This window comes from Taudactylus pleione, unplaced genomic scaffold (genome assembly GCF_031769625.1).
Source record: "Taudactylus pleione unplaced genomic scaffold, aTauple2 ptg000073l, whole genome shotgun sequence".
Classification (NCBI taxonomy): domain Eukaryota; kingdom Metazoa; phylum Chordata; class Amphibia; order Anura; family Myobatrachidae; genus Taudactylus; species Taudactylus pleione.
Genome location: NW_028284475.1, coordinates 1,678,956 through 1,705,364, shown reverse-complemented (window position 1 = coordinate 1,705,364; position 26,409 = coordinate 1,678,956). Strand labels below are relative to the sequence as shown.

Genomic DNA, 26,409 nt, shown 5'->3' with positions numbered 1-26,409 from the left:
CCCCATTGTAAAAAAAAGGATAATGGTTCCAATTTCATTCCACAGATGGGCAGACTTCAAATATCGTCTCAAACAAAAACTTGCCGACAGGGCTAGGCATGCAAGGGGGACAGGTGGGGGTCCCACCCCTGTGTCATTGGAGTTGACAGACTTAGAAGAGATGGCACAGGGGTGTGTGCAGGCTGTGGAGGTGTTTGGCGTGTCCAACATGGATACGGACATGCCAGACTTTGCGGCTCCTCATGTTGGCCAAGGTAAGTCTTGTGATGTCACCAACTCTGAAATGCTATTGTGCCAATATGTAGATTCTAATGTGAGTCTTTTCACAAATTTCCTAACAGAGACAGAGGCGGATGAGTCTGCTCCAGAGGGGAGCCTTGGCCGCAGAATTTCTGCTGGCTCTGCAGGGGAGGAACCAGTACATCCGGCTGAGGACCCTGCAGAAGCCAGTCCAGGGCGTGCCCCCTCGCAGGCAGTGGGCCTCCTCACAGAACTCAATTTTAAATCGGATTTCCATACGGAGATTCTGCAGAGGATGGACGCCAGTCTGCTACGGGTGGCTGAGGCCCTGGAGCAAAATGCTGCGGCCAACGTGACCATTGCTCAGGCCCTGGCGGAAAATACCAGGGCCAACATCCGCATCGCCGATGCCCTGGAGCAGCTCGTTCGCCAGCACATGGTGGAGCCGACCTCCCTTCCTGCCGGAACATCCGGATCCTCCACCTCTGGCACAACATCAGCCAATCCTCCAAATGTGCCTAGCCCTGTGCCTAGTCCAGAGGCCACAACATCTGCCTCTGGACAGGCCAGCCCGATGGCATCCCGGACCCGGTCTGGCGCCCACCCTCACCCAGCCAAACGGGCGAGAAAACGGTGACAGCAATGGCGACTTTTCCCACACTCCTTCTGTGCTTGGCTCATATTCCTTTCTGGTCAAAACTTCCCTCTCCTTTCTTGTGAAATGTTTTTAAATTTTGTATTTACGCTTATGTTATCAGTTATGGTTTTTTTTTTTTTGGATCAAATATCTTTGCCACAAAAAAAGGCAACAAAATATTAGGCCAATTTGTTTGTGTTTAAACAATAAATTAAAATAAAAAAACTGACATTGTATTGTGACATTATTGTACAAATGGGTTACATTTAATCCTGGCCCTAAAGGCAAAAACTGACCCTCTTAAAACAAAAAAAAGGCCTCTTTAAGGAACGTTTAAAAAATCACATAGCGATGCAAATTCCACAGTAAACCAAAAAAAAGGGGAGCTAATTAAAAGATGATGACATTATTGTTACAATAGGCCAGAACCAACAAATTGTGGCCAAAATAAAACCCCAAAAATGTACGCTAATTGATTGTGTAATCATGACATTAGCAGCTCTGATTTCCACCTGCGTACGCTTTTGTGCTATCCCAATAAACTGCTTTCCAAACACATACCAAGCCGGATTTCAATCCAACACTAATTACTTTACTGACCAGCCGCGATTAATCGCAGCACCATCGTTGAGTCCCGGGACGGAGGAGAAGGCCATCGCCAATGTGGTCGAGTAATCCTGACCCTAAGCTGTGCGAGCATTTTGAAGGGAAAGCGGATGTTTCAGTGACGTATGAGACGGTCCGAACACATTTGACGTTCGCATCTGCTAATGTATGTACGCCCCAAAAACTCCTCGCCACGCCTGCGTTTTTTCATCTCCACCCCCGTCAACACCCAAAAACGCCCTGTTCTGTCAATCACATTTGACATGTCACTTCCTGTACGCTATTTTAGGAACGAGAGAAAAAAAAAACGCAATCTGCCGTACGCACATGCGCAGTGTAACACCGACGCATGCGCGGTTAGTCAACATCGGAACGCAACGAGCGTACTGTTGTTAACGTGCGGCTCTGAATGAGGGCCATTGTGCCTTATACCCAATGCAGGGAAACGGTATGTAGCCATAGGGATCACTGTGCCTTATACTCAATGCAGGGATATTATACTAATACATGTAGCCATAGGGATCACTGTGCCTTATACCTAATACAGGGAAATGATACTAATGTATGTAGCCATAGGGATCATTGTGCCTTATACCTAATACAGGGAAATGATACTAATGTATGTAGCCATAGGGATCATTGTGCCTTATACCTAATACAGGGAAATGATAATAATGCATGTAGCCATAGGGATCACAGTGCCTTATACCCAGTGCAGGGAAATTATACTAATGCATGTAGCCATAGGGATCATTGTGCCTTAAACACAATGCAGGGAAATTATACTAATGCATGTAGCCATAGGGATCATTGTGCCTTACACCCAATGCAGGGAAATTATACTAATACATGTAGCCATAGGGATCGTTGTGCCTTATACCCAATGCAGGGGAATGATACTAATGCATGTAGCCATAGGGATCGTTGTGCCTTATACCCAATGCAGGGAAATTATACTAATGCATGTAGCCATAGGGATCACTGTGCCTTATACCCAATGCAGGGAAATTATACTAATGCATGTAGCCATAGGGATCATTGTGCCTTATACCCAATGCAGGGAAATTATACTAATACATGTAGCCATAGGGATCATTGGCCCTCATTCAGACCCACTCGCAAGCGGGCGCACGTACGTTAGGCGTACGTACAAAAATATTTAAATTCAATGGCTCGCTCGTATTTTCGTTCGCATCTAAAATTCCTCCCAAAACTCTGACGACCCCTCCTCTAACTAACGAGCGTACGAAATAGCGAGCGTACATCCCCGAAATGCCTTGAAAGGAACGCACGCACAAGTATAAACAGGAAGTGGCCTTGTCAGATGTCGATTACCTGCTCCTTTATTCTGCCTACCTCCATCAATCGTATCATGCCAATCAATGTATCGATTAGCTTAATTGTTTGTTTTTTTCAACACAATGCAAGAAACTTTACTCTTGTCCGTGTTTGTGTTTTCCCGCAGAATACGTACGGATGAAACATTCGCTTTTATTGTTCAAAAAACATGTGAACCACAATTAAACAATTGTACTATTGCTGTGGATCCCCGTATATTTCCCTGGGTTCATTTCTTTATTTAAATTTGCTTACGCATGTCACTGCATCAAGCCTATCCTAACTCTCCAGAGATTTCTGGCCCTGTCGAACACATGACTCATACACTAACCAATAAAATTGCTCCTGTTAATTTCCAAAATACATTAGCCAATCAGAAAATTTTTACACACTTTATCAAAAATGATTTTTAAGAAAAACTCCATTGCCATCATGAGAGCCTCCGCATTCACCAGGCGCGAGCTGCTGGTGCTTACGGAGGTCATGGATCGCCGGATCACCAGCCAGCCTCAACCCATGACCAACCGGCAGAAGCGCTCCGCGTATGCGGAGGCACGGTCCCGCCTGCGGTCCTTCGGCTCTCGCCGCAACATCGGGCAGCTGGAGCGCAGGTGGTCCGACCTGCAACGGCGAACGCCCCGCTTGCTGGCATGCTTTCGCATGCAGATCCTGGCAAGTAAGTGTTATGTATTGTGGTTTTAATGTTTGTGTTTGTGTGGCAAACTGCGTGTGCATGTTTTCCTGTCTGTTCTATTTATTATTTGTACTCATATCTGCGTGTGCATGTTTTCCTGTCTGTTCTATTTATTATTTGTACTCATATCTGCGTGTGCATGTTTCCCCTCTATTTCTGATTTATTAATTCTACTGCTATTTGGCTTTTTTTTTTTTTTAGTTTGGTTGCCCGGATTTGTCCATAAACTAAACGCAATTTCTTTGACATATTTTAGGGGGACAGCCAAGACTCCGCCGTCACCGTCCGTCCAGACGGCGTTCCCGGCCACTATCCCCAACCCCCAGCCAACACTCCACCCCAAATCTTTCCCCTATTCCCCACTCCTCCCCATCCTTCCCAGACCCTCTCCCGGAAATGTCGGGCCTCCTTCCCCTCCGTCCCACTTCCCCCTCTCCTCCACCCACCCCTCTTCCAATTACCCCCTCCACGGAGTCCATCATAACTCCTCCCCATTCTTTGGGGAATGACGGATCCTCCGAGGAGGATCATGGAGGCATTTCCGGAGCTCCCGTTTTGTCTCCCGGTATGTTTTTTTTTTCTTTTTTTTTAAAGCACAAACTGTTTGTATGTAATCATGTGTCGTGCCTTTCTTCGTGTTTTTGTGGCTTGACTTTTGGTGATTGTGAAGGTTTGCCTTTACCTCTTCCTGGTGATTTAAACATACACATATCATACCTGTGGGAATTTGTACCTAGGCCTTGTATTTTTGCCAGCCCCCCCTTTTTTTTTTTGGTTTTGGGTTTAGGAGTGATTTGGTTGTTTTTTTTTTTTTTTATGTGGATTCCCTATTGTTGTATTAACCCACACACTTTTCTCACCCACAGAGGAACAGAGGCGTCGGCAAGAGGTGGCGGATGTTGTGGGGCAGATGCGCCAACATGTCATCGGCATTCTGGTGGCCCTCGACCGGCTGTCTGGCCTCCTTCGGCATTAGTTTTTTTATTTTTGTTATATTTTCCAAATAAATTTATTAAGACAAATATACGTTGTGGCTCATTTTTAAAAACCCAAACCAAGATAGTTTAGCATGACATAAGTAGACTGTTCCTGCAAGGATTTCCCTTTTTTAAAAGTTAGATTGTGTTTTGTCTTTGTATGTCAAACAGACACAAGAAACACATAACAGTAACAATGTCATTTCCCTTTTTGGGTGTAGTGTCAGTTACATATTTCTACATTTTCCAGGTTCCTACTTGGTGCGCAAGCTGCTTAGGCCAATCTTACAAATCCCAAGGTTGGGCCAGGCTTCCTTTTGGTGTGGATTGGGAAGCTGAAAACATATTTCAGTTTAGCTCAACTGGCGTCAGTACTGGTTTACCCCTTAGTCAAATGTAACTTGTGTTAACCTGGTTACACTTGCTGTTAACGTCCCAAAAAAGGAAGACCATTTCACTCTCCAAACATTTATTCACAACATAACAGAGAAAACAAAGTGGTCACTCCCAAAAAAAAACCACAGTGATAAATTCAAATACAACACATACCAAGAAATAATTAAATAAAAACACAAAATCAAGAACTGGTTGACGAAGGACCATGCCAACATGATTCCACAAACATGGCGTTGCGATATGGGTTCCAGAATATATGCCCAAAAGGACCAGATCCAGGTTTGGTAAGGGTAGCAGGAAGTAGTGAGCGTTGGAGTGCCAAAGATTATGTGAACAAACAGAAGATGGTGAGAAAAATAAAAATAAATTAGATGTTCGCAAACAAACACAAACACATTAGGTATAAACACTGGAGTTTGGTTCAAACTTACCTAAAAAATCTGGCCACCACATCATCGCGTATGGCCCCCCCACATACTGACCTTCGACCAACCTCGGGGGGGCCATCCTCAGGTAAGGCATCCTCTGGCTGCATTGGGACACCACTCCTTATGGCAATGTTGTGAAATATCCCACACAGGACCACAATTTTAGATACCATATCCGGCACATACATGAGCTCGCCACCAGAGCGGTGGAGGCATTTGAATCGGCCTTTTAAAAGGCCGATACAGCGCTCCACCACTTGCCTGGTGGCTGTAAGTGCGGAATTATACGCACTTTGTGGCCCTGGTGTGGGAGCCAAATAAGGAGTGAGCAGCCAGGACATGCAAGGGTATCCACTGTCTCCTGTGAACAAAAATAGACCACATCAGGAACACTGTGTATCAAGCTTAACATTGTTATGTACTAAAGGTCTCCACTTACCCAGAAGCCACGCATCACCAGCTTGTAGGTTGGTTAATTTCTGCCATATCCCTGATTGCCGGATGACGAAGGAGTCATGAGCACTTCCGGGTAATTTAGCATTCAGGGACAGGATCTGGAGGGAGGCATCACATACCACCATTACATTCAGGGAGTGATAGTGTTTCCTGTTTCTAAATATTGCCTCCAGCCGTGCTGGAGGCTGAAGTGGTATGTGAGTACCATCCACAACCCCTATGATGTGTGGGAAGCCAGCTATTTGGTAAAAATTGGCCTTGGCCACACTAAGGGCACCCATATCCAAAGGCATTTTAATAAAATGATGGAGGTGCTTGAAAGTGCCTCCATCACTGCCCTCAGGATCCTGGAAAAGGAGGATTGGGAGATGCCCGCCACTATTCCCACCGTTGTTTGAAACGATCCTGAGGCACGGAAATGTAACACCGCCATAAATTGCGTCAGTGGTGGTATTGCTGTTGGACTGTCAATTTGCCACTCAAGATCACTTTCTATTAATGAGAGAGTGTCTATGATGATTTTGGGAGGTAGACGGTAGCGTCTTAAAACCTCATCATCGGGCATTCCAAAAAGGGTGACACGTGTTCGAAATATCTGGGGCCTTGCATGCCTACGATGCCTACGCCTGGGACGAGTTTGAGGTTGGTCGTCTTCCGGGAGCAGGGCCAGAACAATTCGCCCCAGATCTACCTGAAATTCAAAGTTTACAATGTAAGGCTTTTGAGCCACCCCAAAAGTAAGAAAAATCAACTTAGCTTTCTGATACCATCCATAGCTGCTTACATGCCGGGGTATTGTCATGATACGTATAAACTGTAAAAAAAGCCAAAAATGAGACTTCAAAAATTTAGAGGGTGAATTTTTTTTTTTTTAATTGTTGCAAGCCAACACAGAAAATAGCCGAAACACACATTTGGCCATCGATGAAAACGACATTGCACACCGTACGTCAAATAGGGTTCAAATGGACCCCAAAAATGGAAAAGGGAAAAGCAAAACTGGATTACATGATGAATAAGCCGCCAAAAATGCGTTAATTAGTTCGCAAATGCAAGTCACTACACCAACAGTCAAAAATGCGGTAATTAATTCGCAAATGCAAGTCACTACACCAACATTCAAAAATGCGGTAATTAATTCGCAAATGCAAGTCACTACACCAACAGTCAAAAATGCGGTAATTAATTCGCAAATGCAAGTCACTACACCAACAGTCAAAAATGCGTTAATTAGTTCGCAAATGCAAGTCACTACACCAACATTCAAAAATGCGGTAATTAATTCGCAAATGCAAGTCACTACACCAACAGTCAAAAATGCGGTAATTAATTCGCAAATGCAAGTCACTACACCAACAGTCAAAAATGCGGTAATTAATTCGCAAATGCAAGTCACTACACCAACAGTCAAAAATGCGGTAATTAATTCGCAAATGCAAGTCACTACACCAACATTCAAAAATGCGGTAATTAATTCGCAAATGCAAGTCACTACACCAACATTCAAAAATGCGGTAATTAATTCGCAAATGCAAGTCACTACACCAACAGTCAAAAATGCGGTAATTAATTCGCAAATGCAAGTCACTACACCAACATTCAAAAATGCGGTAATTAATTCGCAAATGCAAGTCACTACACCAACATTCAAAAATGCGGTAATTAATTCGCAAATGCAAGTCACTACACCAACATTCAAAAATGCGGTAATTAATTCGCAAATGCAAGTCACTACACCAACAGTCAAAAATGCGGTAATTTATTCGCAAATGCAAGACAAAAAATGGACTTACCCAACTCGAATATATAAGATTTCCAAAAAAAAGGTCTTTGGGTCCGAAAGCCAAAAAAAACTAAAAAAGATGAAATGAGTGTTAAAAAAATTAACTAACCAAAAAACAGAAGAAGACACCAATTGGCCACAAATTTGACTGCACAAAACTTACCAAATCAGGAAAGGATGTGGAAAAAAGGAAAAAAATGCGAACGGAAAAACAAAAGAACTGTAGCAAAAACAAACAAAAAACCAACTCTGCCAAATCCTCCAACCGCAAACAACCAAATCCAAACAACTTAACCGCCAACAATCCAACAACCCCACCTCGACTCCACACACACCAAGCCATAAATAGTGTTTATTTTCCCGCACAAATTAAGGATGAATCATAGGGACGCACAATCAATGATGCGGCCGCAAACTAAGGACGCATGTATAAATACGTCACGAAATCACATTGAATTTCTGGTTGATTTCATTCTGGAAGCAGAAACATGGCTTCAGACCAGGGAAACAATGGCCAAAAATCCGGCGGTAAGGCCTTCATGCATTTTGTCTCCATGATTATTTTCACACAAATATATTGGTCAAGTTGTGAAGTGGCTAAATCTGCATATTTACCCAAATAGGTGAGGAGGATGACATGGAAGAGACTGCTGGCCCCAGTCAACCCGCCAAAGCTGCCAAAAAAAAAAGGCAGCCACATTTCACAAGCAAGGAGATGGAGGTTTTGATCCAGAAGTGCGTTGACATCCTGCCCCAGGCAGCCAGGAATATGAGCCAAAGCCAGAAGTGGAGAATGTGGGAGGAGGTCGCCGTTGCTGTCAATAGGGTGGGTGATTATGTCCGTCTAGCCCGGGATGTCAAACGGCGGTAAGTAAACACTTTCCCATCCTATAAACAAACCCCATTGTAAAAAAAAGGATAATGGTTCCAATTTCATTCCACAGATGGGCAGACTTCAAATATCGTCTCAAACAAAAACTTGCCGACAGGGCTAGGCATGCAAGGGGGACAGGTGGGGGTCCCACCCCTGTGTCATTGGAGTTGACAGACTTAGAAGAGATGGCACAGGGGTGTGTGCAGGCTGTGGAGGTGTTTGGCGTGTCCAACATGGATACGGACATGCCAGACTTTGCGGCTCCTCATGTTGGCCAAGGTAAGTCTTGTGATGTCACCAACTCTGAAATGCTATTGTGCCAATATGTAGATTCTAATGTGAGTCTTTTCACAAATTTCCTAACAGAGACAGAGGCGGATGAGTCTGCTCCAGAGGGGAGCCTTGGCCGCAGAATTTCTGCTGGCTCTGCAGGGGAGGAACCAGTACATCCGGCTGAGGACCCTGCAGAAGCCAGTCCAGGGCGTGCCCCCTCGCAGGCAGTGGGCCTCCTCACAGAACTCAATTTTAAATCGGATTTCCATACGGAGATTCTGCAGAGGATGGACGCCAGTCTGCTACGGGTGGCTGAGGCCCTGGAGCAAAATGCTGCGGCCAACGTGACCATTGCTCAGGCCCTGGCGGAAAATACCAGGGCCAACATCCGCATCGCCGATGCCCTGGAGCAGCTCGTTCGCCAGCACATGGTGGAGCCGACCTCCCTTCCTGCCGGAACATCCGGATCCTCCACCTCTGGCACAACATCAGCCAATCCTCCAAATGTGCCTAGCCCTGTGCCTAGTCCAGAGGCCACAACATCTGCCTCTGGACAGGCCAGCCCGATGGCATCCCGGACCCGGTCTGGCGCCCACCCTCACCCAGCCAAACGGGCGAGAAAACGGTGACAGCAATGGCGACTTTTCCCACACTCCTTCTGTGCTTGGCTCATATTCCTTTCTGGTCAAAACTTCCCTCTCCTTTCTTGTGAAATGTTTTTAAATTTTGTATTTACGCTTATGTTATCAGTTATGGTTTTTTTTTTTTTGGATCAAATATCTTTGCCACAAAAAAAGGCAACAAAATATTAGGCCAATTTGTTTGTGTTTAAACAATAAATTAAAATAAAAAAACTGACATTGTATTGTGACATTATTGTACAAATGGGTTACATTTAATCCTGGCCCTAAAGGCAAAAACTGACCCTCTTAAAACAAAAAAAAGGCCTCTTTAAGGAACGTTTAAAAAATCACATAGCGATGCAAATTCCACAGTAAACCAAAAAAAAGGGGAGCTAATTAAAAGATGATGACATTATTGTTACAATAGGCCAGAACCAACAAATTGTGGCCAAAATAAAACCCCAAAAATGTACGCTAATTGATTGTGTAATCATGACATTAGCAGCTCTGATTTCCACCTGCGTACGCTTTTGTGCTATCCCAATAAACTGCTTTCCAAACACATACCAAGCCGGATTTCAATCCAACACTAATTACTTTACTGACCAGCCGCGATTAATCGCAGCACCATCGTTGAGTCCCGGGACGGAGGAGAAGGCCATCGCCAATGTGGTCGAGTAATCCTGACCCTAAGCTGTGCGAGCATTTTGAAGGGAAAGCGGATGTTTCAGTGACGTATGAGACGGTCCGAACACATTTGACGTTCGCATCTGCTAATGTATGTACGCCCCAAAAACTCCTCGCCACGCCTGCGTTTTTTCATCTCCACCCCCGTCAACACCCAAAAACGCCCTGTTCTGTCAATCACATTTGACATGTCACTTCCTGTACGCTATTTTAGGAACGAGAGAAAAAAAAAACGCAATCTGCCGTACGCACATGCGCAGTGTAACACCGACGCATGCGCGGTTAGTCAACATCGGAACGCAACGAGCGTACTGTTGTTAACGTGCGGCTCTGAATGAGGGCCATTGTGCCTTATACCCAATGCAGGGAAACGGTATGTAGCCATAGGGATCACTGTGCCTTATACTCAATGCAGGGATATTATACTAATACATGTAGCCATAGGGATCACTGTGCCTTATACCTAATACAGGGAAATGATACTAATGTATGTAGCCATAGGGATCATTGTGCCTTATACCTAATACAGGGAAATGATACTAATGTATGTAGCCATAGGGATCATTGTGCCTTATACCTAATACAGGGAAATGATAATAATGCATGTAGCCATAGGGATCACAGTGCCTTATACCCAGTGCAGGGAAATTATACTAATGCATGTAGCCATAGGGATCATTGTGCCTTAAACACAATGCAGGGAAATTATACTAATGCATGTAGCCATAGGGATCATTGTGCCTTACACCCAATGCAGGGAAATTATACTAATACATGTAGCCATAGGGATCATTGTGCCTTATACCCAATGCAGGGGAATGATACTAATGCATGAAGCCATAGGGATCATTGTGCCTTATACCCAATGCAGGGAAATGATACTAATGCATGTAGCCATAGGGATCATTGTGCCTTATACCCAATGCAGGGAAATGATACTAATGCATGTAGCCATAGGGATCACGGTGCCTTATACCCAATGCAGGGAAATGATACTAATGATCCCATTGGAATGTATAAAACTCTATTTTTTTTATTTTGTTTATATAACAGTTTCATATGGTGTAAGGTGCAATCAGGGAGATTACAGGACTCTTCAGGGAGATTGCTGCTATTTTATGGAATCTCCCTGACAATCAGGGAGAGTAGGTAAGCATGATGTTAGAGCGGCCAGCCATATCCCCACATTACAACATGGTTTGTCCATGTGCAAATATGTACCCTCCAGAGCTGTGTGGGCTTCAGTTTCATAAATGTAAAGTATTGGGGTCCCACTAATGAATGTAGGTTCATTTTAGATCCTGATTTGTATTAGCAGCTATTATGTCGCCCCCTATAGGCACTAATGTATAACAGCCAGCATATGGATCTAGCCTAACACACACGCAATGACCTGGCATATTAGATTTTGTGATGCCGGGGGGGGGGGGGTCTTGTGCTAGAGTAGTGGGGTCACAGGGAGGGTAAGAGGAAGATTCGATGCCAGGGCTCCCAATTACTTCAGCGATAAGTCTTGTCTTATGACTGGGACAGATTAGGGGCCTGCTGGTGTCGCCAATTAACAAATCTCCCTGGGAAAGCTCACTGGCATGAAGCAAAGAGTGCCAGTTAGATAACCATGTGCGGCTTGCCACCCACCGCTGTGGGACTACAAATCCCAGCACCCACTGACTAAGTCAGTGTAGAAGAAGAAATTCTTACATTCTACTCTTAAAGGTATATATATTAAAGGTCTGGAGATTTCCAACCTGAATATATTTTTTATGCAGCATTTAAAATGCAAGAAAAACAAAATAGATTATGGCCCAGATATAGCAGCCTGAAATTTCCGGGTGTCCCGTGTGATACAGCCTCTAGATTTATAGCAGCAATTAGCTTTAAGGCAATTACCAACTATGGTCCGTATTCAATTAGACGCGAAAAAGCCGAGATCTGTGAAAAAGTATCGCCAATTGCGTCTTTTCGCCTGTCGGAAACTTCTCTCCGTATTCAATTCTCCCCGCTTTTTGCGTACGCGGAAAGTCAACGCAATGTAATAGGTGAAAAAGATTCACCTCTGAATAGCAGGAGAAAAGAAGGGCAACATTTTTATATTGGGGTGCAAAGTTGGGGAATCCACTCAGAACCCTTGGGACAGCCCCCCACAGGACACCTGTGTAACAAAATTCCAGGAAAGAACTGAACACCCCAAAAAAGTACTTTCATTTTGGGGGCAAAAAGGCACAAAGTGGGGGGACAAACTAGCGAAATAAGGTTCTGGGGGTGCTGTAAGACCCCTTCTTAGAGCACCCCCAGAACCTTATTTCGGTAGTGTTTTTGGGATTGCAGGTGCTTTTATGAGAGAGGAATTTCACTTTCATTAAAACTTAACTTTACAGACAGTAAAAGATGCTGGCACCCATTTTCTGGTACCCCAAATGTGCCAGGACTACTTATTTTCTCCAAAAAATACTGCACAATGCCATCTTCACCACTTGTGCAAAGACGCTAATTAGAGGCAATTGTACCAACGTAAGTACCCCAAACAGTTTTATTAGGACTAATCGGGCATTACTACATCGATCCCCAATGTTTCTGCATCTTTTTGGGGGATTTCCCCCGTTTCTGACACCACTTTCCACCTGTTCTGACTCCACGTGTCACCGTTTTTGCGTCTTTTGGAATTGAATACGGTGAACAGCGGGGACGCACACTATAAGTTTCCGTGGCCAATGTAGGCGAGAAGTCCAGCAGGCAGAACTTCATCGCGGGAGCGAAACTAATTTAATACCGCCCTATATCGCCAAAATCATGCCTGTGTCCGCAAATCACAGCTTATCACATTGGGGTCTATAGTTACAGTACATTCAGCAAACATTTCATGATCACATGTCCTGGTTTTTACAGTGTAGTCCTTCTTTTTTGCCTCACCCTAAATACTGTCCTATAATTTAAACTCTGGAAGAACCCAAATTAGCAGGACAACTGGTAATCATCCTATGATAAATATACAGGGCACGTACTGATTACATAAGAAGAAATATATCAGAACAATCCTGGGAGATAATAGACTTCAAGATGAAAATATTTCTAAATAGGCTGGCGTTATATATAGAATTATATGGCGAGTACACCTGGGCACCTGTATACTTCAGGGGATATTTCACTTTACAGAAAGTTACCATTTATGTAGACGTGGATAACCGTTATCAAGCTTCTAAAGGACACGTGGAAGTGTTACCCATAGTAACCAATCAGATTCTAACGATCATTTATCCGTACCTCCCCACCATCCAACCCGTGGGCAGCAATGTCCCATGTGGGGGAACAGTTGGGGGAGAACACTCATCCGATCATAGCACGCAAATTTGCAGACAAGGATGTTGGGAGGTATGATTTATTTCCAGGTCTATAACATGATAGCTGGAATCTCACTGGTCTTATTTAGAAAATATGATAAATAAGGGTAAGGATGGAAAGGGGACCTGTGTGACATTGTCAGAGAGCCACAGTCCACCTCATGCCTCGCTGCCTACGTCTCACCAATAGGAAATCAGCCTTTCATCATCACCTTCGATGAAGCCGAATTTACAGGAAAGATCGGAGAATGAAGCCAGGTGTCATTTACAGCCACCATACACTCTGATTACTTTCCTCTTTTTTCAACAATATTTAACTGGATGGTATTTATATTGCAGGCAATGTACAGAAGCCTCTGTCCAGCGGATCTCACACAATAAGTAACTCTTCCAGACAGTGTGCACATTCTACTTATTCATGGGGTGTTATTGTCCCGTAATTATGCCAAGCAAGTATAAATTATGTGCAGGGCACCATATGTCTGATAATCAAACATGTGCATGCACTGGCTCCCCTTCCCTTCAAAACCCAATTCAAGGTTCTCACACTCGCTTACAAAGCCCTCTCCCATTCACATCTCTGATCTCATCTCCCATCACTCTCCTGTCCGCCCTCTTCATTCAACTAATGCACGCCGCCTCTCATGCCAACTGATTACTTCCTCCCACTCCCGCCTCCAAGATTTTGCCCGCGCTGCTCCCCACCTTTGGAACTCTCTCCCTCTCCCCATCAGACTGTCCACCTCTCTACAAACCTTCAGCTGGGATGTAGTTATGAGACTCTCAATACCGATATCGGAATCACGGCAAGGGACTTAAGATAGGCATCGGTATTGACTCCTATCTTAATCCCGATGCCGGAACGCCGAAGGATGCCAGCCCGAACGAGGCAAGTCTGGGGCGCCCTTAGCATTAGGTAGAGGGTTAGTTTAGGGAGACTAGTGGGGTTAGGTTTTTTGGGGGGAGGAGTGGGGGAGGTTAGGCAGCCCTAGGGGGGTGGGTTAGGCACCACCCGGGGGGAGATTAGGGTTAGGTTTAGGGAGCGGTAAGAGGGGGTTAGGCACCCCCCGGGGGAGGTTAGGGTTAGGCACTAGGGGGGGGAGGTTAGGCACCACTAAGGGAGTGTTAAGGGGGAGAGGGGTAGGGATAGAGGACCTCATTCAGAATTGGTAGTTGTGGCCGCACAGTCGTAAGGTAAAAGGGGCCGGATGTGCAAATGAAGCGCTCGCAAGTTGCGTCGTTAAGATGGGATCGTTAGCTGGACGAGCGAGGGGAGGATGCGGCCATAAGACTAAAAATACGCCCCCTTCTCGTTCCCATTACACGTCATCTCCGGGCATATAAGGATTAATTGAGACCATCGGAGCTGCTCGTAGACTTTAAGGTTGACCATACCCTCTCTCAAGCACTACGATCAAGTCAGTGTAAAATCCTCCCATGTCACGTGTGCCATGACACTATTTAGTTAATTATGCACTCCCATAAAACGCCGTTTACATAGTCAGGCACGCCTGCGTTCAGATCTCCACTCCCCCGTTCACAAGCACCTTCCCCTGTTACCACCCACAAACGCCTCATCCTGTCACTCAAACTAACGACCTGGCCAAGTTGAAGGAGAGAGAAATTTCTGATAGTAATAGCTAGTTTGCGCGCGCATTGCGAATTTTACGCATGCGCAGTTTAGCGAACATCGGTGGCGTACGACCGTGCGGCCGCAACAACCGACTCTGAATGAGGTCCAGAGTACTTACCTGCCCTGTCTGGATCTTTTCCCTTCAAGCTGCCAGTGTTGGGACTTCATACCCATTCCCTTCAAATGGGCTCTCAAGACCTACTACTTCATCAATGCCTTCCAGCTCTCATCTTTACTTGCCGCTATATGCTCCATCCTCCCTGCCTACCCATCTGTGTTACTCCTGTGTGTCTGCCCCTCCCCTTTAGAATGTAAGCTCTTACGAGCAGGGCCCTCTACTCCCTTGTGCATCTCCTTACTTTACTTTCATCTATTTCTTACTCCCCACTAGGGCACCTAACACTTGGTTGCTTATCTGAGTGTTATAGTCGCTAATGTAGCAATATATATTATCCTTGTTCTCATCCTGTATTGTATTGTACTGTACTGTAAGTCACTGGTCACCTATTTGTTTATGTACTGTGTAAGGCCGCTGTGGAACACTTGTTGCGCTATATAAAGGATAATATAATAATAATGTACTTAATTGTTATACATCACATTCAATACCAGTAATTGTTTTCTTTTAAGAAAAGTGATGACATTTCCATAAAAAAACAAAACAAAAATATATGTATTTAAAATGGTAAGCGGGAGTGTGTGTATTGGGGGGATATTAAATATAAATAAATTAGCCAATAGAGGGCAGTATTGTAGCACCAGCTGTGAGTGGGCCATGTAATACCTGACACAGCTTAGATGGGCCCACAAGTGGAGGGCACGGGCTCTCTGATCAGCACCAAGGAGCAGGAGAGGGCAAGTGATGGCTTTGCTCATGATTCATTGTTCTGGCAATGAATTAGGGAGAAGAGCCCTATTACTATACTTTACACTTCACACTTTTAATCTATTTTTTCCTACTAATTTTGAACTACTTCTAATTAATATTTTTTTTCGGGAAACAGAGAAACAGATAACACCAGAGCTTCTTGCACCAAATTATATTATCAAATGTACAAACAACAATACTTTTGAACGTCATACTGTTAATCATTATTACACTATTGAGCTCTCTCCCCCTTTTTCCTATAACAATATAGATTAATCACCTCTCCACGAATGACAGACCAGGCGCTCTGTAAAACTGCACTGGTGGAATCCTGTAGAACCTTGCAGACAGAGACCAGCACTGTAAGTAAAACGGCACTGGGGGAATCCTGTAGAACCTTGCAGACAGAGACCAGCACTGTAAGTAACACGGCACTGGGGGAATCCTGTAGAACCTTGCAGACAGGGACCAGCACTGTAAGTAAAACGGCACTGGGGGATTCCTGTAGAACCTTGCAGACAGGGACCAGCACTGTAAGTAACACGGCACTGGGGGAATCCTGTAGAACCTTGCAGACAGAGACCAGCACTGTAAGTAAAACGGCACTGGGGGAATCCTGTAGAACCTTGCAGACAGAGACCAGCACTGTAAGTAAAACGGCACTGGGGGAATCCTGTAGAACCTTGCAGACAGAGACCAGCACTGTAAGTAAAACGGCACTGGGGGAATCCTGTAGAACCTTGCAGACAGAGACCAGCACTGTAAGTAAAACGGCACTGGGGGAATCCTGTAGAACCTTGCAGACAGAGACCAGCACTGTAAGTAAAACGGCACTGGGGGAATCCTGTAGAACCTTGCAGACAGAGACCAGCACTGTAAGTAAAACGGCACTGGGGGAATCCTGTAGAACCTTGCAGACAGGGACCAGCACTGTAAGTAAAACGGCACTGGGGGAATCCTGTAGAACCTTGCAGACAGGGACCAGCACTAAGTAAAACGGCACTGGGGGATTCCTGTAGAACCTTGCAGACAGGGACCAGCACTGTAAGTAACACGGCACTGGGGGAATCCTGTAGAACCTTGCAGACAGAGACCAGCACTGTAAGTAAAACGGCACTGGGGGAATCCTGTAGAACCTTGCAGACAGGGACCAGCACTGTAAGTAAAACGGCACTGGGGGAATCCTGTAGAACCTTGCAGACAGAGACCAGCACTGTAAGTAAAACGGCACTGGGGGAATCCTGTAGAACCTTGCAGACAGAGACCAGCACTGTAAGTAAAACGGCACTGGGGGAATCCTGTAGAACCTTGCAGACAGAGACCAGCACTGTAAGTAAAACGGCACTGGGGGAATCCTGTAGAACCTTGCAGACAGAGACAAGCACTGTAAGTAAAACGGCACTGGGGGAATCCTGTAGAACCTTGCAGACAGAGACCAGCACTGTAAGTAAAACGGCACTGGGGGAATCCTGTAGAACCTTGCAGACAGAGACCAGCACTGTAAGTAAAATGGCACTGGGGGAATCCTGTAGAACCTTGCAGACAGAGACCAGCACTGTAAGTAAAACGGCACTGGGGGATTCCTGTAGAACATTGCAGACAGAGACCAGCACTGTAAGTAAGACGGCACTGGGGGAATCCTGTAGAACCTTGCAGACAGAGACCAGCACTGTAAGTAAAACGGCACTGGGGGATTCCTGTAGAACCTTGCAGACAGAGACCAGCACTGTAAGTAAAACGGCACTGGGGGAATCCTGTAGAACCTTGCAGACAGAGACCAGCACTGTAAGTAAAACGGCACTGGTGGAATCCTGTAGAACCTTGCAGACAGAGACCAGCACTGTAAGTAAGACGGCACTGGGGGAATCCTGTAGAACCTTGCAGACAGAGACCAGCTCTGTAAGTAAAAACTAATCAATAACTTGAGGGCCCAATTCAGAATGGATCACTATTACAATAGCTTACGCAGATCGACCGATGGTGCGTACTGTGCAGGCGTATGCAGCGCAGTGTGCGTGCGTAAGTTAGCATTGCAATCGCTCAAGCAGAATAAAAGCCATTGCAGAGTGAGTGATGGGAGGTCAGGGGTGGTGACGGGGGAGTGGTCAGGGAAATGCAGGCGTCTGTCCGTTTGAACGCCGTTGCATTGAAGTTTTGCGGTCACACCTGCCGTAATTGTGCGCGAGGGGGGCCAATGTTACTCGATGTTCCCAATGTACACACAAGACTGTGAGGTATTACGGATGGGAGATAGCGGCAGTGGGCGTCTCTACGCTGGCTGTGCGATAGCTTTGCGATTGCATTCATTAGCATATTTTCACAGCAGACCTCCGTGCGTAATCACAACTGCGATCCATGCTCGATCAGGCCCGGAGTTCATAACTCATTGTATTCATTCACTCAGCATTTATTTAATCATTAAGGTGCTCGGGGGATGGGTTAACCCTTTTGTGGGTAATTGGCTCAGATTCGGGCAAGGCGTGATGCGGGGGAAGAGAGCCTGCTGCCCCTAATGTGGAACCTGCACTCTCTTGTATTTCATTTTAGCTTGTGGAATAAAAAATGTAGGTGTGTAACCTTAGGATTGAGCGTTTCTACTAACCTCATAGATCTCAGCAACTTCATTTCCTTTTCGCACTTTCTCACAGTTTTTGTAGCTTCTTGTTTAATTCTCCAGCATACTCTTTAGGACTTTGATGAACCATAAACTCTGCAGAGGTGGAGAACGATGACCCCCCTCCCCAGGTGCCTCCACAACCTGGAAGGAGATCACAAACGGCTCCGTCATCCTCCCCCTTCAGTCCCTGAACCGCTCTGAGCTGTCATCTTGGAACAGATCAGCCTGAAATCGGGACAGTTGATAGACCGACACCTCCAGGCTGCCCCCTGATGGGCACTGTATGGGCTCAGGCCTAGCGTGGCAGAATTGCAGGGACTTGAAGATGGCACTGTAGAACTTTGCTGGAGGGCAGCTGGCACACTAAGTGGGCCTGAAGGTAATACACCGAAATCCAGGCTTTGCTCTAGGCAACAATCTATATGGTAAAATTAGTTTTCAAAGCGTACACATTGGCCATCATTGATTTAAACCCAAGGGTCTGTGATCGATGGCAGGTGTTTTTTGTTTTTTTTTCCATCGATGGTGGTGGCCTTTCAGCCATTGATGGTTAAATCATTGATGGTTTTCTAACAACGGTGTATATATAGCCTTTAATGTTCATCACTACACAAACGTTTATTGGAACTGTTTTTAAATATGCATTCCGACTCCACCGCCTTCTGTGACCCAGCACATTATGGTATTGTTGCCATTCGAGGCCCGTTACTAAACGATACATCATCTTTTCCGTCACACTTCCCCCAAGGGCAGCAGTGGTGAAACCCGGAGGGTGGTAGAGGTTACTGCCCCCTCTCGGGGTAAACTAAAGAGGGCAGGTATCGTAACACACAAGAAGGTTCAGATGTTAAATAGAATTACAAAGTATTTTTGTTTATTTTTGCTCAGCTCAGTATATGAGTCGTCTTTTTATTTTCATTATAGCCTGTGAGCATCGGATACAGTTGAAGCCAGTGGTTCCCGATCTGTGGGGTGTCTCTAAGGGGAAACCTGTCCCCCACCACATAACTGACCCTGAGGATGACAGGGGAGCACAATTTACTTCACTTTACTACATTTCTTTCTGAATTTCTCAATAACAAAGTTTTGGCTTAGGGGTGCAGCGAAAGCAAGGCTGATACTCTAGGGCGCCGTGGTTCAAACAAGTTTGGGAACCTCTGGTTTAAACTAAAGGGGCCCTATCCATTTGCCGACTTTCTGCACGATGCAAACAAAATCAGGAGGCTTTGGTCGGAACGTGCAGAAAAGTCTGCTAGTGGATAGCCGGCAAGGACCGGCGATGCGCGTGCACGCTGGGTCCTTGCCGACCTCGACCATCTATCGAACATGCCAGTCAATCTGACGACGGACGTCAGGTTCGGCATGTTGATAGGGAGGTTGGACTCCTGCAGTAAAGACGTTCAGTGAACGTCTTTCAGTGCGGTGCTCGCACTTCAGCGACATGAAAGTCTGGACGCTGGACGTTCAGACTTTCATGTCGTTAAATGGAGATAGGTCCCTTAAGGGAGATTATCTGGGTCTATTTAGCTGTCGGATCAGTATACAAAATAACAAGAAATTATCACTGTGTCCAAATAGGCTTAGGGACATTTTCAATTAGGTGCGAAAAGTCTGTTTCTGCGGAAAAGTATCGCGAGTGACGTCATTTCGCCATGTGAATAGTTTCCTCCGTATTCCATTCCAGAGATTTTTTGCCAGTGCGGAAACTCAATGCAATGGGACCTGCGAAAAAGTGTTTCACCTATGAATAGGTGTCGAAAAAAAGTGCAGAGTTGGGGTTTTGGGGAGTAAACATCTGGAAACCACCCAGCACCCTCGGGACAGTCCCCCAAAGGTAAACTGTGTAAAAAAAAAGTTTAAAAAATACTTTAATCACCCCCAAAAAAGTACTTTAATTATGAGGGCGTTAAAGTCCAAAGTTGGGGGACAAACATAAAAACTAGCGAAATAGACTCCAGAGGGGCCCCCAAATATGCCCCAGGTGTGTGTAAGATTGCAGGTGCTTGCGGAAGGTGGATTTTTAACACTTCACTTTAAGCAAGTTTAAAATATGCTTGCACACATTTTTAGGTACCCCAAATTTGCTGGGACTAGTTATTTTCTGGAAAAAAACCTGCTAAATGCTACTCTTCACCTCTTCTGCAAAGACGCTAATTAGCAGCTAATGAGAGCATTTAAGTACCCCAAATACCTTCAGCAGGGCCATTCGGGGGTATCTACAGTGATCCCCAATGTCAGTGCATCTTTTGGGAGGTGTCTAGCTGATTTCCCCAAATCCGATAGCACTTTTCGCATGTTACAGTTTCGCCGGGTCCCGTTTTCGCTGATTTTTAATTGAATACGGGGACAAGCGCAGTACTTTTTCACATGGAAACCCAGCGATGTCGGCGAAAAGTATGGCATGCGAAATGTACGGGACTTTTTGCACCTAAGTGAATACGGCCCTTATTCAGACGCCGAGTAGAGATGGAACACTGTTCCTGAGTGACCCCAGGAGTGGACCACAATCGGTAACAGCCCGTTATGGCTCCTCCTACTGCGTCTTATGAAATTAAGATGTAGCCAACGCCAGCCTCCTAACTCTTGCACCTGGAACGACTTACTTGTTCTAGGTACGCGGGTGGTCACACTGCTGCAGAACCTCCTGGCTGATGACGGCTAATTCCCCACCGGCCGCTTACCGTGGACCAGTCCTGCTGTGCTAGCGAGCAGAGGGCGAATTCAGAGTTACTGGGCTCAAGTTCAGGACAGCCAGAGAATAGGGAAGTGTTTGGCACTTATATGGGATATCAGATGTCACAAAGCAAAGCTGAATCTCCAACATGGCGGTACCTATCTTTTAATACCTTATTAACATAAGATATACAGCGGGCGCACAGCGCCTGGACTTATTCTCCTTTGGCGCTGCAACAGTGGATATTATCTATCCCAGCGTGTCAGTGCCATCTATTACATATATTGTGTTATTACAGTGGCACATGCTTAAACACACTATGTACAACACTAGCCATATATTTAGTCCACATTAGGCGCAGGGGACCGTCATTTCGGCTTGATGGCCCCTGAGCACAGAAGTTTAACCTTTTCATGCACCAGTGGCCATCTTAGCGGCGTTGCTCGGGTCCTCAGCCGCACTCAACATAATTTCCTAAATATGTTATATTGGGGTGTTTCCCCTATAGATAATATAAGGATGTGATTTATATACTGATCCTGCCAATGCAGAACTTATAAGAGAGATAAGACTTGGGAGTCACTTACTGCAGAGTACCGAGTATACAGGAGGACTTTCCGCTGTTGTAACATTATGTCGCTGCTGCGCGGCGATGGCGGCTTTTTATACCAGCACAATGTGAATGGATTGGGATTGAATACCCTTAGGCGGTTTATGTACGACAGCGTAGGAAGTAGCCGCAGACCACTCAGTATGAATACAATTTTATTGACCATCGAAGCAAAAAATAACTTTTTTTTTCTCCATTTTTTTTTTGTGTGTATTTCTATGAGAACAAAACATGACTTGAATTTCATACATTATTAAGTCAGGCTATTTACAAAACTATTATTTATATATATACACGCACACATACAAATATTTGTGTTACTCACCCCCCCCCCCATTTTTTTTCGCACTCTCGTTAAAAATTCACAAGCTGCCGCAGGTTTAAAAAAAAGAACGGTTCATATTGGCAATATTTGTTCCATTAATTGGTCCAGGTGTAAATTATACCCAATCGCCAACACATAGGGGCGGTAAGGTACCTACAGAGTGCACGGGACTTTATGCCGATGGTGGGTTCTTGTTTTTTTTCCTCTTTAAATTGGATATAAGCCACCTAGTTAGAGATCCCTCTGCCTCATGGAGATCTCGTTATAACAGGGGAATTAAAGCACAATGAGAGAATTACACAGATACAAAAATGGAAATCTGGAAGGATATTATAAGCTTACCCATCAATAGGTTATTTTAAAACTTTTCAGAAATAAAAATACAGCTGTGATAATCAAATAAAACTATTTACAGGAGATCAATTCGTACAAAATATAAATAGCATTCGGGGGGAAGGGATGTGTGTGGGGGGGTATTAGAAGGTTTCCCGTTAGTGTGGAGCAGCTGAGCGGAGTGTAACAAACATGAGGAGCCCACCGGTTATGTGTGACACAGGACCCCAAACAATAAAATAAATGCCCCTCTGAACAATGCATCAAGGCTTTGATAGGACTAGACTCTGCTTTGTATGGCATCGTGTCAGGCACAAATAAACAAGCTGGCACTCCCATACACTGAAACATTCGCATCTCATCCCGACCAAATAATTCTAAAGTATCGGGAGCGGTAAGAAATGTCATATTCCTGGAAAGCATGGCGAGATCCAGCAAAACAACAACACCCCCCATAGTTTGACTATCTAAGTAGTTATCATACATTAGTGCCTATTATTAGACACTCGCCCACCGTGGTTAGCGGATTTGCCCCACGATGGGCAGAAATGGCCCTTGCGCGCATTCAATCTCAGATTATTTTTTCCCCATACTGCTAAATAAATGGTGAACTGAAACCTGGGAATTTCTGAAAGGTGATTATAATACTAGATTTAGAAGCGTCCGAAGGCCGCGGGACAAGGTCACAACTAGAAGAGATTTTGTGGGCAGACAGCAGCGTGGAAGAAATGAATTCTGTCTGGGGTGGGGGGAGGGGGGGTCGCTACACAAGATTTGGTCACCTGCTTCTTACATGAAGGACCTTCCTGTTCAAAGCAGTGTAACAGTCATGATCCAACGTCCGTAGCAGAGCGAAGAGCGGCTCAGGCTGCCGGTCCGTTACGCGTGACAGAGATGGGGGCGAAGCTACTCCTCGCTCCTGTCCGGATGTTCCAAATAATAACTTAAAAACAGTGATTGCATCAAAAATAAATACATAAAAAAAAATACATAAAACAAAAAAAAAAACCACGAAACCCGTCTTACAGAGAGCTGCGGCATAAAATACACGCCAGTTCATGAATGTTGGGAGCAGACGGCTGGAGGTTCAGATCTAGGTTTGCTAAAGTCCCTTCATTTCATTAAAAACTTAGATTTTGGTTAATAAAAAAAAAAACCACAAACAAAAATAAAATGGAATAAATTATAATAATTTGTGCTTTGAAAACCTAAAGGGGCCTACCCACTACGCGACCTGAAAGACTGAACGTCTAGCGTTCAGAGCTTCAGGTCGCCGAGGTGTGGTACCCGCACTGAACGGCATTTAGTGCAGGAGACCGACCTCCTATCTCTGAACATGCTGAACCTGACGAGCGTCGTCAGGTTGATGGGCACGTTCCACAGATAGTCGGGGACGGCAAGGACCCAGCGTGCACGCGCATCACTGGTCCTTGCCGGCTATCCATTACCCGACTTTGCGAACTGCTGGTTTTGGTCGGATTGTTCACAAAGTCGGGTAATGGATAGGCCCCTTAAGACCAGCTGATTAGTATTTAGGCAACGTGCTCCTCGTTGTAGGCTTTGATACATCCTCTCATCGTTTGGTAAATGAAAAAGGCAGTTCATTAGATATATCTTTCCATGTTAACATTGATACTTTGGTAATAGACCAGATGTTTTAAAGTGCAACCATTAATCAAAAAGGACTTCAAGTCATAAGAAAGCATTTTGTAATTCTATATGTACATTGTACAAGTGAAATTGTTGAAAAATAATGTATTTACATCAAGTTCGTTACAGCAAGTTCTACGTGGCCTGCCATAATATTGTTTGGCCACAAGGTGGTGCCAATAATGCATATATTGTAGTTTGTAATGTAAAACATTAGGCAAGCCCTGTATCTCCCAGCTGCTGATGGACTAGAAGTTCCACCATGCCCTCCACAAGAGAGAGTGCCCCAGCTTCAAGATACAGTATGTCATTCTGGTACTTGTAGTACCACAGCAGCTAGAGAACCTCCACCTTAGCAGAAACTTCTAGATTACATCTGGTGTCCCCATTCCTTTCTGGGACATCAAATAGGATGATAACTTGAGATCAGCACTGTGCATAGGCAGAACTTTTAAAATAATGCCAATTAGAGCCTTATTCACATAAAAACAGCGTTGCCAATGTTACTTTGAATGGAAAACCCTAGACGCTGTATTTACAAATGTCTAATGCCAATTTTAAAACCACTACCACAAAAAAAAAGGGGATGTGACTGAAGCCGATGAGAGATGATAAAACAAAAACCTAATATAAAGGACAGAAGCTTTTAAAGCGTTTGAATCGCCCCCTGGTGTGAACAGATGTTGCAAAGAGGAGGCCGGCATGTGATGCAGCACAACCTGATGCAAGTTAATCTCCAGGTTCCTTTCATGTATAAAACACTTCGATAGTCAATGACCACCAGGGGGCAGTCCAACTGCTGCAGAGTCCAACATTAGTGTCAAAACCTTATGCTGCACATTTGCCAGCAACGGCCCAAATCGTAAACACTGTTCTTGGATTCGTACATTTGTTCTGACATTTATAACGCTGTGTTTAAGGGTCTAAGTGATTTCTGCACTTTGCTCGCCCCTTCCCACACATCCCAACAGCGTATCTTGTGCCTGCAGCTAGCAGTCGCACGCAGCTCTGTCAGAAGCCGTGACACGGTATGACAAATAAGACGCGGATTGAGCCATATCTCGCTTCCGCTAACAGTACAGTCACTTTTATCTCACTGCTCCCTGGAGTTTCAGGCCAGGAGCAGCTCGTCCATCTTGCGTTCGCGGTGGGAGCCATGCTGTAACGCAGCCTGGCATTCCTCAGCTCTCCGAAGAGCCCGTCTCTACGTCTTTCACGTCGTGCACGCTCTCCGCCTCCTCCGGAATGTCCTGCATTCTCTGGAACTCTGCGCAGGATAAAAGCAGGAGATCAGATTAAAGCACTGGAACTTCCCGTTATTATATATCCACTGAATACGTACAGAACCCCACCGCTCACCACCACCTCTTAATCGCCCTCTAGGACTGCACTCAGTACAAAGGTTGGTGGTGTACCCTCTGATATAAATGAACAATAAGTTCTATGGTCCACAATGCAGTTAGTGTATGACTGACGCTCACCCCGCGTGCTTGACGGTGAAGCTGGTTGACCCCCGCCCTCCTCTTCAGAGGATTCTGTGTCTGCAGTCTCTGGCAGCCTCTCCAGTTCGGTCAGGTCGCTGAAGTCGTCTTTGAGTTCGGGATCTTCCTGGAATGTGATGATGGGTATGACGTGGTCAGCGACGGCGGGTGAGCGTCGGTCATGGTTTATCTGTATGGGGGGTATAGAGAAACCTTTATGCGCGGCACAGGGAACCTTCGGACTTTCTGGATATGGCAGCATCTGAAGTCTAGTAGGGGTGATCTAGATAAAGCAAAGCTGGAGTATACCTGGGGAGGAGTAAAGGTCTGGTACAGGGCATCTCCGGCCGGCAGGCTACGTCTCCTGGGGTCCGTCCCTCGGGGATTTCTGCTAATCTCTACCGCACCATTGCCCTGTTCACTCTGCAGGAGGGCCACTTGTCTCTTCCCTTCTTCCAGCTCTCGCTCCATCCTGCTCCGGACCTGCTCACTTTCCCTCAGCCTGGCCTCTAGCGCCCCGGACTCCTGCGCTCTCTCCTCGCACTGCCGGCGACAGCGACGCAGCTCTTCTTGTAACAGGGTATGTTGGCGCTGCAGCAGTGTCAGCTCCGTCCCGCTTTTGTCTATGGTCTTGGACAAGGGTTCGGCCACGGACAGGTCACGGGAGTTTGTGCGGCAGAGGTTCTCCTTCTTCTCACTGCTCTCCGGGATCTGGAGACTCAGGAGACTGTCCTGTTGTGCGACTACAGCCTGTGGGGAACAGAACATAAGTCGCTGCAACTGCCCGATCACTGGAGGGGGATTCTTGGTCATACCCCAAACAGTTTAATGTCCCGATTTCTATAGCTACAGTAATTGTGTGGTAATG

The 26,409-nt window shown here is 45.5% G+C and overlaps 1 protein-coding gene across 3 annotated transcripts in view; it reads right to left on the bottom strand.

Moving 5' to 3' along the window:
- Positions 1-21,890: 21,890 nt before the first annotated feature.
- Positions 21,891-26,409, bottom strand: part of ARHGEF2 (Rho/Rac guanine nucleotide exchange factor 2) — a 174,993-nt gene continuing 170,474 nt past the window's right edge. For all 3 annotated transcript variants that reach the window (XM_088467547.1, XM_088467548.1, XM_088467549.1), the window contains 3 exons: positions 25,851-26,291; positions 25,542-25,731; positions 21,891-25,327 (listed from right to left, as the gene is read on the bottom strand). In XM_088467547.1, coding sequence (XP_088323673.1) covers positions 25,242-25,327; positions 25,542-25,731; positions 25,851-26,291 — 717 coding nt within the window. In that variant the 3' untranslated portion in view covers positions 21,891-25,241. The remainder of the gene's footprint in view (positions 25,328-25,541; positions 25,732-25,850; positions 26,292-26,409) is intronic.